The sequence below is a fragment of the Dendronephthya gigantea genome, unplaced genomic scaffold, assembly GCF_004324835.1.
Source record: "Dendronephthya gigantea isolate DGI-Jeju-01 unplaced genomic scaffold, DenGig_1.0 000003F, whole genome shotgun sequence".
In the NCBI taxonomy this organism is placed as follows: Eukaryota; Metazoa; Cnidaria; class Anthozoa; order Malacalcyonacea; family Nephtheidae; genus Dendronephthya; species Dendronephthya gigantea.
This window is the reverse complement of record NW_021163013.1, coordinates 2,896,472-2,912,646: the sequence shown is the minus strand read 5'-3', so window position 1 is coordinate 2,912,646 and position 16,175 is coordinate 2,896,472. Positions and strand designations below refer to the sequence as shown.

Sequence of the window (16,175 nt, the reverse complement as noted above, 5' to 3'; positions counted from 1 at the left end):
TCGCCGTGAGATTGCAAAACAACGTCAAGCTAGGAACTCGTTGCTGCTACAGAACTTGAGATCGAGCATGAGTGAAGAGCAGATTCGAACAAATGACTTCGCCCAGTTGAAAGGATCCTCAGCTTGGCTAACTGCTCTGCCACTTGCTGAAGAGGGCTACATCTTGACCAAGCGTGAGTTCTTTGATGCAATCTACATGCGTTATCGATGGCCTTTGAAACGCCTTCCATCTTTCTGCGCTTGTGGAAAATCGTTCACGGTAGATCATGCCCTGTCGTGCCTGAAAGGAGGTTTCATCCATCGAAGACATAATGAGATCCGTGATCTACTTGCTGCTGCTATCGATGACGTTGCTTACGATGTTTCAATTGAACCTGCTCTTGCTCCTTTGACTGGCGAGGTTCTTCCATCCAGTGCTAACTCAGCCGATGACGCCAGAGTGGACATTGCTGCGAGAGGTTTCTGGCAGAGATGTGAAAAGGCATTTTTTGATGTAAGCGTGTTTAACCCATACGCCTCAACACATCGACGCCAGACGTTGAGCAGCTCGTTTAAAGCCAACGAACGGGAAAAGAAGCGACATTACAACCAACGGATTGTTGAGGTCGAGCATGGCTCCTTCACACCGGTCGTCTTCAGCGCCTTTGGCGGATGCGGAAGAGAGACCCAACATTTTCTTTCCTTCCTGGGTGCGAAGCTGGCTGACAAGAAGAATCATTTTCCATCTATGGTGGTTAGCTGGTTACGACGAAAGATCGCCTTTGCTTTGCTTAGAGCTCGCGTGGTGTGTGTTCGTGGCAGTCGAAGTTGGAGGACTGCGTCCATTACATCAACTAACGACATTACGTTGTCGGAATGGAACTCCAACATTAGCGAGTAGTCTAGTTAAGTTGTTTTTGTAAATAGTCTGTAGAACTATTATACTTAATTTTAATGCATGATTGATTATTGTAAATTTCCCTAGTACTAATAATGTGAATAAATTATTACCACCTCAAAAAAAAACACAAAAAACTAAAGCTTGGGAAACACTGACAGAAGAGTTTAACTGCCAGGCGGGTGTCAACAAGCGTGAAGCAAAACAAATAAAGAAATGCTGGGAGAATATAAAATCTCGGGCGAAAAAAAGTATCGCAAAGGAGAAGAGAGAAGCTAAACTGACTGGTGGTGGTACGGCGTCGGCGGAGAAAGATCAAGATGCAGAAGTTGTTGTTGCAATAATCCCAGCGCAAATGGCTAGCCTGGATAATCCATTTGACGACGACAATTATGAACCTGGTAAGGGTATCGTTACAGAGTAAATACAGTGTACTGTAAAGTGTTGTCGTCTATGTATAATGGAAAAGTTCTGGAGGTTGATGCTGTTCATCAATTTTCGATGTAAAAACGACACACCAAATAGCATGCATCTAAACACCAAATAGCATGCATGCATAGTATAGCGTGGGCATAGTATTGGCTACTTTCCATATACGCCTACTTGCCCACAACTCATTATTGTATGTAGTATTTAGAACAGACTGTGATTTCTTTATTTTAAAATCAGTGCCGGTAATAATATCCGCATCAATAAAATGACCTGACGCTATAACATGACAACCAAACATGAAACTATAGTCAGCTTCTAAAACTGAGTTCACTAATACATTATAAAACGAGAAACCTATTTCAGTTCGTTTCTATAAATAGCCTAGATGTCGTTGAAAATGAAGAGGACCAGGAATCCCTAGAAGACGAAAGCATAACTAATACTAATGAATCCCAACCACAAACATCAAAGATTATTGGAGTATCGAATTCTCTGCCTCACAAAATATATAGAATCTCTGCTGCCCAAACAAAATGTTTGGATATGCAGGAACGACAACATACAATTGAGATGGAAATTCTTCAACTTAAGAAGAATAACCTCGTAGAGGAACACCAGAAAAAGATGGAGGTCCTTGAAGCGGAGTTACAATATTGGACGTCTAACAAAAAAAGAAAAGCTAATACTGAAGACGAGCCGTCGAAGCGTATTACACGGCGAAGGAAGTAAAACCATTGTTTTCACGATATTTGTGCCATGAAGCTGATTTGCAAGTGTAAATAATTATATAAATGTTTAACATAATAATTACGTTGAGAGTGAATTGACATTGCTAATCCCTCTTGTGACGATAATAAATTCCAATAAATGCGACAAATACTACAGATTTTGTCACGCTATGGAAATATTTTTGTGTTCATTGACTGTCAAAACAATCAATTCCTAAAGAGAGTTAAAAATAATGATAATAATTTTCAAAGCAAGATGAAATTATCAGGCTGGTACACAAATGAACATAGTTCATTTCTGTTTGAAATAAGCGATTGACACACAATAGTTACTAGCTTTGCTTTTAATAAGTCAATTTTTTGTTCCATATATAATGAAAAAGCTATGATTTTTGTGTTAATCATGCTGGACATTTAATTTTGTCTAAACCATGACTAGTTGAGTAGGTTTAATGTTGCTTATTTATAATGTAACACAGACATACAGGTTGTATTCAATGTCATAATAAAATGAATGACTGTTACTAATTCATAATTCATGTAAAGTGCTGAATTATGAGAGCACGCCGTGTTGCATTCCCGAGAGCTGGGGCCTGATCATTCACAACTGGTAAAGGATTTTCATCAGGGTCTTCCAGGTTTGCTTCATCCATAGGATCATTTCTTCCTCTGATGAAATTGAACAGGACTGCTGTTGCCACAATTATTGTAAGAGTAGTGGAAAGTTTTGTTCTAATGAACATAGATAGACAGGGAAATAACCTTTTCCAAACCCCAAACATCCTCTCCACTGTATTTCTTGTCCGAATTTGGAATACATTGTATCTACGTTCGGGGGGAGTATGTGGGTCCAGTAGAGGTGTCATCAAATATGGTCGACAAGGATAGCCATTATCACCGAGAAGCATGCCTTGGATGTCACCGCGCTCAAACTGTGCACACAAACGACTGTTATCAAATATTCGTGAGTCGTGCACGCTGCCCGGCCACCTTACAACAATGTTTTGTATCTTTAGATTTGGGCCACAAACTGCTTGAACATTCAGTAAAAAAAACCCTTCCGATTTCTAAACAACTCTGCGTTTTCACCTCCTGGGCATGGAATTTTTATATGCGTACAATCAATCGTCCCAATAACATCAGGGAATCTGCATATCCTCCAGAAATCGAGTTTAACTTGAGGTAGCATATCAGCAGTCGGAAATTTAATATAATGAATTTTTAGTCTAGCAATGGCCTCAGACACGCGCTTTATAATACGACTTGCAGACGGTTGAGATATATCACACAGGTCTCCACATGCTTCCTGAAACGTTCCAGTTGCATAATATCGCAATGTTAACAAAAGCTTAATTTCTACAGGAATTGGATTACCTCGTTTGTTATGAGCAGATATATCTGGCTCTATAATGTTTAACAGCTCCCGAAAACCATCCTTGGTTAATCTAAATCTGCTTCTAAATTGCTCCTCATCATACATCATACATCGCGTAGTTGAAATTGTAATTTCTAATCTCCCTTCTGTTATTGCGTGCCAAATAATCTAATTGCTGTAATCTTTCAAACCATATATTCGCCATGTTGCTTATCACTACTTCATGTGAGTGGGGTTCAAGGGAGGTATGTCCCACCCTCAAACTCCACTCACATTCGACCTCTATTTCGGGAGTGAATGCTGTTAGTGAATGTTTGGAGTGCAAGTGTACCTTCCCACTCGTTGAGATTGAATGAATACTCATTGAGTACTGAGTTACACTTACGGATATTGAGGCGCACTCATTGAGTGTGAGTGTGAGTGAGCTTTTAGAATACAGGCGTTAATGTTTATGTTTTATTTTTACTACCAGAACCGCGGAAGCGTTGTGTTTATCGCTGTCCCTCGGGATATAGCTATGTTATCAAAACCATAGATAATTTTATAAAAACAAGGCAAAAATATGAAACTTTTTTCATTTTATTCGACATAAAATCCCAAATCAACAAGAAAAACATTTCTAACAGATTAAATAATCCGTTCTTATATGTAGGATAATACATTACTATGTAGTTTGAATAATAATGGTAGGCGGAAGCTAAGTGTTTAAATGGCTAACCCTACTTTATAGTAGGCAGGTAACAAAACTATGTACTGTTGAAGAAATTACAACAAAATTAAAATATTTAAAATGGACAACAACGTTTTATGTTCCCATGCAAGCACAAATTATATTCACGTTTCTATGCACAAATATATGTAAAAGCTATGAGGCAAACAAGAAAAAAAGGCTTCCTTCGTTCAACAGAACATCACGGTTCACTTCTTAGCGAGATTTTTGCCCGGCACATCATGGACAAGCAATCTGCCTTTTTGACTACGATTGGTAAAGGCGTTATTGCGGGTGCACATATAGTAATATTCACCCGGCGAAAACCTCAGTAACATACCACGATACGATGCTGGGGCGTTGTTTAACTGCACATCAAGCGCAGCTTTATCTGGCGAAGCTTTGCAAAGCGTCATGCTGTTGTAGTAACCTGAAGATGCCATACTAAGTATAAGATCTTCCTTGGTTTTCGTCGCTGGGTCACTCGACCAGACGATTTCAGCATTGGTGAACATGCTTAATGGTTTTTCCGATGTTATTGGGTAGCTTAAAGATGGGTCTTTCATCTCTACCATGTTGGTTCGATCAGACCCTATAGGATTTATAAAAATATGCAATTATGATACCTGTCACGGACCGTGAACGTTCGACCATTTTGCCAGCAAGGGCTGGTTTCCACTGTCTCGCGTAAAAAACGTGACAGTGGAAACCAGCCATTATTCGCATGCGCGAAATACGAACGAGTATAGCCTGGTAATCAGGCAAAAACGTTCTGATTAGCAAAACGACTCATAACCTGTAAGCTCATATAAGTGTTTTGAAAGGATAGTTTAATTCAATGCTACAACTGAACACTTTACATTAGTTCATAAAAAATGTATTCACGGGGATAATAATCGGAGCAATGATATCCGAGAAAACAAAAATATCCGAATTGCGCATGCGCAGTAATTGGCGATACGTTGTCTTACCCTGCTAACTTTTTTATGTTAAAAGATGATAATAGGTTCCTGGTTTCTAAGCAAAATAATTTCGTTCGGTTCTAAATAGTTATGCCAGGGAAACGCAGTATAATTTGAAACGAAAGTGCGTTTCCCGGACAAAGATACGTAAATATGGCGTTAACTCTTTATGACTAACCTGCCTTTCCTTGTCCAGCATTCCCGTTTGGATTTGTATTTGACCCTTTAAATAGACGAAAAAACTTGTTTAATATCACGATCAAGCTGTTTAGTTATCAAGTTATTTTAAAGATGCGACAAGTATTTCTAATTATTGGAGTGACATGTACTAAAGTGGTAATGCATCACTTGGCCGAAATTTCTTTAAGAATCGCTAGAATTGTCCCACTGATGAAATGTTGGTGTTCACTGATTGTGAAAGCAATGAATTTTTAGGACATGAATAATTTCGACAGAAAATTTACATAACAGGACAAAATCGTTAGGCTGCCAACGGTCCTGAATATTATTAAAATGAATTATCTTACCAGTCCACTGAATATGCAAAAGGCTTGAACTCGCTATAGTCATGCGCTTCGGAATGAAATCATATTCAACTGCAGGGTAAGCTTGTACGATATTACCGCGCTTTCCTCGCACATTTAGATTGCGGATGACGTCATGATCCGAGACAGAATCTGGCCTGGGTACTAGTTTGAATAGATGAGATCGATCTTGGAATGTTCTTCCAAATTGAGCGGTGTTGATAGCAAGCTGTAACGGCAGCTGAACCTGGCCAACTTTCACTTTTGGGTTGTTTTGGACTGGAGAATACACACCGTTGTCCCTGTAAATTATATAGACATTATATTATACAAATATTATACATACAGGTAGTAGCTAGCGTATTCGGTCTAAAAATTCTACTAAGCTGTGATAATCGTTTGATCTTGTGTGAAAACAATAATCAATTTCTATAAAAGGATTCAATTTTATTCGCCCAGCGGGTATACCTACAGTCCATAAGGCTGGTTTTCATATAACATAAGTCGTTATAAATCACATGTAATAATTCGTCGTTAAAATTCACATAGTATTTTCTCATTATTTCACATATTATAATTCGTCATAAATTGTCGTCATTCACATGTCATAATTCGTCGTTATTAATTCGTATTATTATAATTCGATGTAATATCTACAAATAGTTGGTTAGGTTCAATGACTTCTAAATGTCTAAAAAGGACAATCACTCAATGGCCGAAAGAACATCTCTTGTTTTTCTGAATACGTCAAAATCATTTGTATAACTTCACAAATCTATATATACCTAAGATTTTAAGAAAATTTAAACGATGACGGATGCTCGAAAAGAAATACTTACGGGTCGTTATTTTGTTCGCTGAATGTCTTAAATGGCGGATAGTCCCCTGTGGAAATATTGTACCTGGACAGAAAAAAGATTAGCTATTAGCTGATTACAGTGTAGAGCATAGTTTCAAGTCATCTAAAGATGATCAAATCACACCGTTCTCTTGAGATACAATTCCCAAGTCTATAATTTCTTAAAAATGGTTACACGCAACCAGTGGTCAAAATTTTAGCATAGAGGGACAAATCGTCAGGCTGGCTAGGCTACTGATTAAAATATTATTAATCTTCGATCTGGATATCATTCGACAAAAACATTTGTCAACGGGAACTGATTACAAAAGAGTTTGGACAAGAGAAAATCATGGCAGGGTTTACATTTATTACAAAGCAGAACTTATTATGACATTATTACTCTCTCTCTATTAGGTTCATATACTTCAAGGATAGTGGGATAAAAAGAATTATTTCATGTAATATTGGCGAGAAGTAATTCTTTATTTCTTTCCTAAATATTTTCTTGCAATTTGATGGTAACCTTTCGACGAACAAAACTCATTCGGCAATTTTTTATTCTGTTCCATTTATGTCAAATTAAATACAGGTTAAATTTGACTAACCTTATTCTTAGGACGCATCTTTGAGCTCGTTTAGACGGAAAATGTGGAATAGTCCAAGTGTAACGAAGCGGGATAACGTTCTCGCCATTACCCAAATGGTTTGAACGTGAATATGGAGCTGGCTTGCAGTCTGGTTTATTAAGGCCGACCAAACAACGCTTCAAAGAATCCACATTATCGCCAGTCATTTTAAAATTATCGATATCTTCGGAACGGTAAGGAATGGCCCAAATCAGAGGAAGGTCTTTGGAACGTGCAGATTCACATCCTTGTTTTGTCTGATACTTGGGATATTCTTCCAAATAGTTGCTATACGCAACCCAAAACCCTTGATTCTTTTCACAATCACGTTTATTGTTATAGGCTGAGTAATGTTGAAAGCCATCAGCTTTCGATGGATAATATTGAAGGCATTCCCCTATTGAGATAAAGTTAGAGCTTTTTAAAAAAACTTATCATTAGCCTCCTCCGCAGGCATCTCTTATGTATTTATTTTAGGCTTTCATATTTGGCTTCGGTTAGCTGTGTCGGGGGGCGAGAAAAACAGCTAACCCAAGCCAAATATAAATGCATAACATAAATACATAAGAAATGCCTGCGGAGGAGGCTACCCCATCATCTGATATTTTATCTTTTTGTCATGTTTTGTCGTACCCTATTTACTTTGCCATTAAACTATGTAGCCACCTAAACCTTTTGAGGAGGCTAGATATTCTTAAACCGGGAGATTTTATGCATGTCGTCATCAAATAAAGTGCTTCTCAAAATATTAACTTTTTCTCATGGTGTTTTTCAACCAATCTGATTTAGAATGGAATGCATAAAATATTACACTTGCCTTTGGTCTTCGTATTGAAACTTTCCTCCTGATAATATTTACACATAGATTCATTATAAGCCAACACCACAATGTCAGTCCAGTCAGTTGGGTGCCAGTAAGGATAGTAATCCCTTTCCTCTGGGCATTCATAACCACTTCGAGCTCCATTTGCATTTTGACGTGTATAAATACTCTTATCACCCTTCAGAGTCTGATCAGCCGTGAACAATCCTTTGAAAATTATAATATATTGATACATTTTACTGGCCACGTGATTTCGAATGTACTGTTTATTCGGAATTTGGAAATATGGCAAACATATATGGTGCTGAATACTCAATTATGCCTGGTTTCCATTTAGTCGTATAGATGTTGATTTGTTTTTATTTTTTATGCAAATCCTCATTATTGGCGCACGCAGAAATATTCTTTCACATCAGTTACCTTTCACATCATTCACGACTAAGGACATTGGAGGGAAGGCGTAAAGACCCGCAGAAAATTGTATTCGTGAGTCGACCAGCTTTCAGGAAAATCACTCTATTTTATCACCGCCTCGCCCATCCCCCCCCCCTCATCTCCAAAAAGTTTTCACTGGTAAATCTACTGAAAATATAAGTTCCGTGGCATCACTATAGACTGTTAATTTGGATGGACTTATTCATAATTATATTCGTGTTTATATTATTAATTTATTTTCAAATTGATTGTTTTAACGGTCTGTGAACATGAATATATGAATATGTCCACCCCACTTATCGATGAGGAGACGCCACTGAGTGAGTTTCTGAATAATCAGTTTCCCTTATCATTAAGTGGTAAGTAGTAAGTAGGAGTTCACAAGTCGTTTGCCACCTTCAATAATGGAAAACAGATTCAACGGAAGAACACGGTGACTTATTGCATTATTATAATGAGTATATTTGCATAAAGTCATTTTAATAAAGACGAGCCACCCTAACCAACCTTTATTACGATCTCGCTTGTAGCATTTGTCATACCATTCCCAGGATTCATGGAGACCTCTAGCAAAACCAGCTGAGTCAACATTGAGGTAATAGTTCTTGTAATAGCGAGTGGTAAACGTATATTTGCTGTATTGTGGAGAAGTGGTAGTTTTCCCTGGAAAGTATTAATTTGTAAATAAATAATTATCCCAAAGAAATGCACTCCCTGCTATTAATTCTAATTCTGTAGGCTATGTGATTACAATGGCAATAGCCGAATTCCGAAATTTTATGTTCGTACTTTTATAGAGTGGGTCGTATTAAAAAAAACTCGTCGATTTTTCAAATATTTTCACCCAATTTAGTCAACTTAAAAGTATTTTTATTGTAGTTAAAAACATTGATCACCTATTAGCTTCTAAAAGTTATATTATATTGATTTTTTGAACTTTAAGTACTCTATCAAGTATCTGAGATCTAAAATTTTTTGGCCGATGCAATAATTGAAACGAATGCTGTTGTTTTAATAATTGCGAATTTATAATGAAAGTGTTATTCTAAAAATCTTTGTATCATCCTTGATATAAAGGAGTTTATTTCATGAGCACTAGGCAACAAGTACACACTAGTTTCCACAGAACTTGGCGAATACAGGATTAGGCAGGATAAATCAATAGCTTTAATTTTAAAATCACAACTGATATTTTGAAAACAACACGATTTGTTATGAATTTCTAAAGAATATTTTTAGATAAAAATCCACCAAGTTAGAGTCGTAGTCATTCATTCTTCTTTAACTTGAATCTGCCACTTGTTTCCAAGTGATATAATTTTATATTTCATATAAAGGAAATTCTTATGACTCATGGAATTTTTTACACTGAGTATTGCATGGCAAAAACAATATCTTTTTTGTTCACCTACACATGCGAAACAGACGGGATTGAATTGTTAATTCTGTCAGAAATTCCTGGGCGAGTTCACAAAGTTATAAACAGAATTTTGATGTTTTCTATTCAGATGGATTTGTAGAGGCACATTTAGGAGTGATGTTTGAAAATTTTGCGGAAGTACAATTAATAAAAAAGATCCCTTTCGACTTATCAGCATCGAGAAATTACCTCATGTCAATGATAAAGTTTTAATTTTCTGTAACGTATTATATTAAAAAATAAAACAATAGAATTGTTCATCCATGTACATGGATATGAAAAACGTTTAACCGCTAAAACAAGTTTTCTACATGGATGCAGTGCCATACTGTAACTAGAGACTTAATCAGGGGCTGCGACTTTTCAAATAATTATATATCTGTCTTATGGCTGAGTGACTCTTCCCCCTCCCCCTAATTATTAAACTTCAAGCTACGGCTTCGAGATGCAAAATTTTACAACTTTTTTCCAACTTACCATTTCTCATAGAATGATGACCCAGTTTTTGATTGTTTTTGTCATCTTGACATCGGTATTGAAGAACAATGTTGCAATTTAAATCTCGATCATTACAACCATGCTGATTGGTCCATTCAATTGTGAGCAATGATTTCCCAGCCAGACCTTGAGAACTTGGATCATGTTTGCCACTTTGGAAATAATGCTGAAGACAAAAATTTGCTAAATACATGCTTGAAATATGCAACATAAAATAATTATGTAACGTGAAACAAACAATACACTTTTGAAATTTGTACATTGATTTATTTAAATTATTCAATCAGAAAGTTTGATTTGTATCACGTGTTACATCTAATCAGTCAATTAATCATGGAATTCCATGAAGTTTTCATCACCTTATAGTTTGAGATTGCGTTTAACAAGTGTGGATGCCTGGACACAGGACTAGATTGATTGTGCATTATACAGTTTTTAATATTTTTTTACAAAATCGTAATTCGCACATTTTTGTCTGCTATATATGATATCAGTTATCGCATGGTCACAAGGAGATGTGTTTTATGCCTAGATGTTGTTTCGATTTTGTATCGATATTTCAAATTGATATCAATCGTGCCATTGGATCATCTTTTTAATTCATCCGTATAATGGTATCAGGTATTTAATCATCTATACGAGACGGTTTTCCCTTCCTCTAATTCGTTGTCTTTTTAAGTTCTATTTTTACTCAAGGAAATTTTTCCACTAACAAGAGTTCGTTTTAAGTTTCAATCATGCAATTAAGTTATTAAGCAGCTTGCCATTCTTGCAATTTAAACGTAAGTAATTTTGTTTGACCAATAAATTTAATAAAAAAATTTCGTCAAAAAATTTTCCGTAGTTTCACTCAATTCAGATTGAAATCGTAACATTCTTTATTTGCATAGAGTTTTGTTTTCGTTTTCGTTTTGCAATTTTCATGTAATTCTACAACCGTTGAAAAAATATACATCCAGGATTCGTATACAAACGGTCGCTGGTGTTTACATACCATGTTAAACTGTGTCTCTTCGCTGGTCGACGCGGAAGCAGTTTTATCACCAACATTGTAACCACCTTTGGCGTTGTTCTGAAATTGGGGGCATTTATTAGAATAATCATTGAAGTGTCATGTAGGGGCTAGCAAATATCTGCAAATCGGAATTACTGCAATGTTGATAGCCAGCCCTATACTCTGGAAAAACAAACATCTGAAAAGCCTGTTATTAGCATGATGGAATTACTAGATTCTGATAGGTGGAGAGTCGCACAGTTATTTGAATTAAATATATACTGCAGATCAATGGACGACTTGTGCTATAGCCATGCATGTGAGGTTGGCAAATTTTGTATACTTTTGTATTACGTGCGGAAATGTGTAACTAATTTAGTTACAAGCTTCCGGTCGTAATACAAAGGTATACAAAAATTGAGAAGTTCGCATAGCTACATTTTCCGTATTTTAAAACAATGCAGTTTGACTTATTTTAGTAAGCTCTTTCAGAAAATGTCCTTTTTATCGCAGAGGTAAAAGATTAGTCTAAAGCGCACGTCGTCCATTATTAAAATATTTGCATACAAACTAAATGGCTCTTTTTATGACCCAGAAAGGCCAGGAAGATAAACGAAAATACTGTCAAAAGTTCAAAATACTGGATTATAAAGTCTTGCTGGGCTTTATTTGTACAAGAAATTGCCATTTATGCATTGAAAATTATATTCTAAGAAATTTCAACAAGTTATTTTATTATACAATTATATTTCCAGTTGAATGGGGGCAGCTGTCTAAAAATATTCTTACGAAAAAAATCACCTGAGAGTCAAACATCCGATTATTATTTGCTCGATTAGCACCAGCTCCATTTAGGCGATTGTTGGAACCTCTGGGGTTGTGTAGAAACATATCAGCATCGGTGGAACTCTTCATGAGCAACAATCCAGCTAGGTAAAATACATTTTTTTTCCATAAATTCAATGCAATAATATTTTTAAGTGTAATTAAGTCCCCAATTATATAATTAATTCAAGTGAGTTTGTAATTGTCCACTGCATGCATCTGTTGGCTTTTTAAGTCCAATTTCAAATGTACGCCATTTCGCTAAACTTGTTTATTTTGCGAACTTCTTATCCCATTTTTGCTCACTTCTTAAGAAATTGATCGTGAGGCACATGAACCAAAGCGCCTTTTTATGGGTTTTGAGTTAGTTAGGAGGCAGGAGTTAGTAAATATAGCCAGAAGCGCAGGCGGCATGCGGCGAGGTTTGTGGGCTCATGCGGTTCAGCTTTTCAGTACATCATTTAGATCAGGTTCGCTTGTAGAATATATAGCAACAGCTAAAAGAAAATAATGGGGTTCAATGATCACTCTTCAAAATTGATAACCTTCATCGCGTTGGGGTCTTGGGGAACACATTTTTATTTTTAAGCTTCTAAAATGTGATGTGCATAAAGCACATTGAAGGTTGATAGTAGCCTATGAGGTTGAATGTTGAATGTTGATAGTGACCTATGAGGGTATTTGAAAATTTTTGATACCTGAATTCTAAATAATATGCACAGTAATAATTATGTTTTCGTGGTTGACAGATGCCCTTTAGTGAACTATATACAACAAAGGTCGGTTTACAGAATGCAAAAGTGGTAATACGCTACATTATCTTCAATAATAATCTCTACATTTCTTTAATGCCCCATAAAAGGGCATCTTAACAGACGAAGGAAGCCAAATTACTTGTTGGCCAACACGGTGTTTGAGTGTGTGGTTGGCCCACTAGTCTTTATGTTAAGAGGACTTACCTTGAAAGTCGTAAGTTAAAGACGTTGGAAGACTTGAAAATTGGAGTGAGGTCGGTTTTTGATTATAATATTGCATTATTTTCCTACTTATTTGAGGAAATATAATTGCATTCTCCCGAACATGGTTAATTTACAAATAAATTTATAGTAGCTATTCTCAAAAGAGATCATTACTGGGCGGCGCTAATAGCATTTTTGGTGGGCAAAAAGTGGGAAGATTGCATGGGAGAAACATTTGCCCCCATCAGGATATCTGCCAAAAATTGATCAGGTTGTCGCATCAGGGGTGAACAATGCTTTGCTGCACCCTGGGAACAGTATTGTTAACATTGGTATTGAACCTTGTTGAACATCAATGTTGATGCAATCACGATGCAATGTTGTTGTAACAAGTTGCAACAACATTGTTGTAACAAGTGGCAACAACATTGATGATTCAACAAGCTTCAATAACATTGTTAACAATACTGTTCACAGGGGGCAGCACAACATTGTTCACTCCTGTTTTTTAAAAACTTGCATCAACATGATGATTTTTACGCGTGTACCTGCCAAAATGGACTGCCTTATACATCTATTACTTCATGTCGACCGCAGTATATATACATCACGTCATAGTAAATTAGCATGCCATTTAATAATAATAAGTTAGCATTATCGTTTTGAACTAAATTAGCTATAGCTAATAGAAATATATTAGTTATAAATTAGCTAGAGAACTATAGTTCTACTTCTTAAATTACGACATAGATGAGCTGACTTATCCAACGATTCCCGAAACGAGTCAGTCAAGAGTTATTCCAATCTTTGATGAACATTGTTTTGCCCAAAATTACAATAACAATGACTCTCATATAACTTATGCAAGTATTATTTAAATATTCATATCAAATTACGCTTATATAAATAAAAAAACAACCACACCTAACTAGATTCAAATGAACTTATTTGAAGGAACTAGGAGTAACTATAAAATCAGTAATATTTTAACGTGTATATTATATTTTTTTATATACATGTATTTCAGTTCAATTTCTTGTACTGATAACAATTTAGATGCTCATATTATTATTTAATTCATTTTCTCTTTAGTTTGACAAGATGTATATATGTGTTTATGATAAACAGATCAATATACAGATAGTACAAATTTAATAGTGCAAATAAACGCTTTTGGTTAGCCGAAGTTGTTCGGGCTCTAGATAAAACCGCCAATACGTGCAAAACAAACATGTGAATGGCTCTTTGACCCTCTATCTTCTATAATTGATTTTGTGGAACCATTTTCATTTTGTTTAAACTGCATAACGAACGCGACACTTTATTGCAATATAAATGGAGCAAATAACAGTATAACAAATCGTTAATTCAGTCTTTCAACTGCATGGTGCAGTTTCATAGTTGCTTCCTCCGTAAAGGAATCTGGAACTGAAGATCGATCGCTGTCTCAAAGCATTAGGCATCTCGAATGCAGTTCTTCGATTTATACCTCTTTGACCACAATGGGTAATTGCAGCACACAATACCACATTGTGAATGCCGGCGGCAAGTGCACTGAAATAAAACTAGGCTACATGGCATTGTGTACAGTTGTTAATTGTCCTTCTCACACTTTTGGGTTATCCGCTTGAACAGAGGTGGAGACAGTTCACTCAAGCCGGCACAAGCTGGCAGAAACGTAAAGCCAGGCTGATGACTTTTCCCAGTTCTCACTATGCTATATTAATTACATTAAGCAATGTTTCACCACCGTAAAGTAACGAATCATTATACACAAAAGAAGAGCGAGCCAATAAATATGGTAGCATTATGAAATTATACGAATAATACGAATACGAAATGAAAAGCTATATGTTTATACGTTCTTCAAGGTGTGTATGTCAGGGCACAGCTATGTGGCGATGTACATAAATCCACGTTAGTACGAAACGAATAGGCTATAGGTAAGAAATCATCAGGACAAGCAGTGTGCATCAGAGAATGACGCCTTTCAATGAAAACTTGAAGTCTAATATTACGTTCACAGTATATGCAAAGCAAAAAGACTTACCTGCCAGAACGAGCGTTGTTATTAGCAGACAATTCATCTCTTCTCTGTGACAGAAAACAAGCGGCTGTAAAAATATCGCAGAAAACAGTGTAATGTAAGACAGTGTAATGGAAATCACCGCCATACGAGAACAGACATCATAGGCGTTGCGCACTGTATAAATCCTTATCGATTAAAATTATGTGGCAATGCCACGATATAGTTGACAGATACGTACCTTACCAACTTCTGTAGGTCTTTATGTTTCAGTTGTAGACGTCGACCGCTTTTGCAGCTGATAAGCATCGTGTGCTCTAACTTTATAGCGTACGGATACCTTAATCACGTGATCTTACATACCAAAGACGAATGTTGAGTTGAGTTGAGTTGAGTTGAGTTGAGTTGAATTGCGTTGCGTTGCGTTGGGTTGATTGTTGAGAAGTTGCATTCAACTGGAACAGATTACGTTTCATTGTTTTCGTTAAGCAAAAATTGATTAAATTTCTTCCGCTTCACTGTCACAGAAGCATCCAAGAATGACGCAACGCCTCCAAATATATTAATATTATGACATTATGTCAAGATCAAAGTATGAAACCAAGAAACGACGCAACGCCTCCAAATCTATTAATATTATGACTTATGCCAAGATCAAAGTATCTAACCAAGAAACGCATTAATTTTAAGCCGAAGCATGTATTTAACAGTTATTCTGCGAACTCGAGTCGTATATGAGCTGATAGCCGACGAGGAGTTGGCTATCGGCCATATACGACGAGTGGGCAGGATAACTGTTTTATTATAATTATACACAAACTTTGTCGCCCTTTCGGTGTATTTTGGTGTGCTATTATCAACTAAAGCTTTGATTTCTATTTCACTCAACTCCCCAAATCTTTCAGTCATTTTGTTTACTTTCTCTAGTAGCCAACCAATGAAATTGCAGCATACCTAATATCTGGCGCTTGTGTATATAATAATTACATTTATCTAACTATTGCTATGGTTATCTGTTTTGGTTTAATTTGTAATATCATACATTATTTGTTTGCCTTCGTATCATCAAAGAACCTTGTCAAATTGTGAAATCTTACAAACACATACAAATGTACTTCTTT

General features: G+C 36.3%; 1 protein-coding gene across 1 annotated transcript; it reads right to left on the bottom strand.

The window, feature by feature from the left end:
- Nucleotides 1–3,973: 3,973 nt before the first annotated feature.
- Nucleotides 3,974–15,892, bottom strand: LOC114541061 (protein DD3-3-like). Its single transcript, XM_028561051.1, has 12 exons — nt 15,296–15,892; nt 15,079–15,142; nt 12,046–12,173; nt 11,245–11,322; nt 10,230–10,416; nt 8,840–8,995; nt 7,892–8,104; nt 7,054–7,471; nt 6,447–6,509; nt 5,611–5,909; nt 5,262–5,306; nt 3,974–4,713 (listed from the first exon to the last, which is right to left on the bottom strand). The coding sequence occupies exons 2-12, from the start codon at nt 15,113–15,115 to the stop codon at nt 4,331–4,333; spliced, it is 2,007 nt and encodes a 668-aa protein (XP_028416852.1). The 5' UTR covers nt 15,116–15,142; nt 15,296–15,892; the 3' UTR covers nt 3,974–4,330.
- Between the last annotated feature and the right edge of the window lie 283 nt (nt 15,893–16,175).